Below are 2,273 nucleotides of genomic sequence, written 5' to 3'. Positions count from 1 at the left end.
ATCATCGTGGACATGGAAGGATGGGGGGGGGGGGAAAGAGAAGTGGAAAGAGAAAGAAGAAAAACTACAAGGCAAGAAAGAACAAGCCAAGAAACAAGGAAAGAATAACAGCAAGAAACAGTCAAAAGCAAGTAAGGGAACATCAAGGATGGCAACAACATGGGAAGAAAACACAGGGAAAGAAAGAAGGAAAAAGAAATAGTGTAAGAAGGAAGAAAAAGCAAGGAAGGAAGGAAGAAAAGCAAAAGAAAAAAAAGGAAAAAGCAAAAGCAGTAAGAGAAAAAGAAGGAAGGGAGAGAAAAGAAAGGGACAAACAAGCAAGGGACAAACAAGGAAGGGACAAACAAGAAAGGGACAAAGGAAGGTAAAGAAGGAAAGTAAAAATGAAAGGCGAAACTAAGGAAGGAAAAGAAGAGAGCAAGAAGAAAAGGAGAGAAAATAAAGGCAAGGAAAAAGGAAAGGAAAAATAAGGACAATAAAGGAAAGAAAGCCAAGGGGTAAGAGAGAGAAAAAAAAAGAGGAAAAGGAGAGAAAAGAAAGAAAAAGAGCTAAGAAAGGAAAAAAGAGAGGAAGAAAATAAAGTAAAAAAGGCAATAGAAGGAAAAAGGAAAGAAAAAAGGGAAAGGGGGAGAAGAACAAGGAACAAAAAYGGAGAATGAAAAGGAGGAACGAAAAGCGTAAAAATAAAAAATGAAGTAAAAGCATGGCAAGAGCAAGGAGGAGAAGAAAGAAGGAAGGGAGAAAAGGGGAAAGGAAGTGAAAAGGGAAAGAAAGAAAAAACAGGGAAGTGAAAGAACAAGGAGGAGAAAGAACAAGGAGAGGCAAGAACCAGGAGAGGAAAAAAGGAAGGGAAAGAAGGCGGGGAAGAAAAGGAGGGCAAATGAGAAAGAAGGGGGAAAAAAGAAGAAAGGGAAAATGGAGGGGAAATAATAAGGAAGGGAAAAAAGAAGGAGAGCAAATAACACGGAGGCCAAATAAGAAGGAAGGACAAAACCAAGGGAGGGCAAAAAAAGAAAGGAGAAGAAAGGAGGGGCAAAACAAGGAGAGGAAAATCAAAGAGGGGCAAAAACTAGAAGTAGCAAAAACCAGGAGGGCAAATGAAACGAGGGGAAAGAACAAGGGAGGGCAAAATCAAGGGAGAGAAAACACTAAAGGGCAAATAACACGGAGGACAAATAACAAGGGAAAAAAGAGGGAAGGGGAAAAAAGGAGAGGAAAAAGAAGGGAAAGAACAAGAATGGCAAATAATAAAGAGAAGAAAGAAAAAGAAGGGCAAATAACAAAGGGGAGGAAAAAAGGAGGAAGGCCAAAAACAAGAGAGAAAAAACTAGGAGGGGAAAACACGAGGAGGAGGAAAAACCAGGAGGGCATGTAATAAGGACAGGAAATAGAAAGGAGAGGAAAAAAGGAGGATAGAAACAGCAAGGAGGGGGGAAACGAGAGAAAAGGAGGGAAAAAAGAAGGAAAGGAAAAAAGTAGGAAGGGAAGAAAACAGGACAGCAAACATGGAGCACAAGTAACAGGAGGGGAAAAATAAGAGAAGGGGCAGAAACAAGAAAAAGGAGAATAAAAAGAAGAATTAAAAATAAAGTATAAAGGAAAAGGGGGAATAAAGGGAACAAACAAACAAGGGGAAAGGGGAAAAAAGGAAAGAAAGAGAAGGAAAGGGAAGAAAAAAGGAACGAAAAAATGAAAGAGGAAGAAAAGGAGGAAAGGAAAGGAGAAGAGGAAAGGGGGAAAGGAAAGCAAGAAGAAGAAAAAAAGGCACTGGAAGAAATAAAGAGGAAAAAATGAAAGCATATAAGGAAAGAAGAGGGAAGGAAGGAAAAGAAAGGGCAAAAAGGAAAGCAAAGAAAAAAGTGTATCTGAAATAAGGAAAGAGAAAAAAAAACAAGGAAAGAAAGAAATCCAGGGAAAGAAATAAAGGAACGAACAAGGCAAGGAAAGGGGAAAAAACAAGGCAAGAATAAAGGAAAGGAAAAAAGGAAGGAAGGAAGGAAAGGGGGATGTAGTAGTAATGAAAGAAGAAAGGAGCAAGAGAAAACAGAAGAGGAAAGAGAAATGAAGGCAAGAAACAAGGCCAGCCAAGGAAAAAAAAGAAGAAAAGAAAATAGTGAAAAAAATGAAAGAAAAAACAAGGAAGGARAAAGGTAACAAATAGGAGAAAAAGGGGAAAAAAACAAGAAGGAGGGGCGAGAACAAGGGGGAGTAAGAATGAGGAAGGGAAAAGGAGAGAAAATGAAAGAAAAGGGAAAGAAAAAGGGGAAAAGAAG

At 38.8% G+C, this 2,273-nt stretch overlaps 1 protein-coding gene across 1 annotated transcript in view; it reads right to left on the bottom strand.

Moving 5' to 3' along the window:
* Nucleotides 1-537: 537 nt before the first annotated feature.
* Nucleotides 538-2,273, bottom strand: part of LOC146592047 (uncharacterized) — a gene marked incomplete at its 5' end in the record, with an annotated part of 3,711 nt that continues 1,975 nt past the window's right edge. The window contains one exon of the mRNA XM_085311735.1: nt 538-1,038. Coding sequence (XP_085167861.1) covers nt 549-1,038 — 490 coding nt within the window. The remainder of the gene's footprint in view (nt 1,039-2,273) is intronic.

The sequence above is a fragment of the Rhea americana genome, unplaced genomic scaffold (assembly GCF_003343005.1).
Source record: "Rhea americana isolate MKP2758 unplaced genomic scaffold, rheAme1 scaffold_349, whole genome shotgun sequence".
Classification (NCBI taxonomy): Eukaryota; Metazoa; Chordata; class Aves; order Rheiformes; family Rheidae; genus Rhea; species Rhea americana.
The sequence above is the reverse complement of the archived record's forward strand: the minus strand, read 5'-3'. Positions and strand labels throughout refer to the sequence as shown.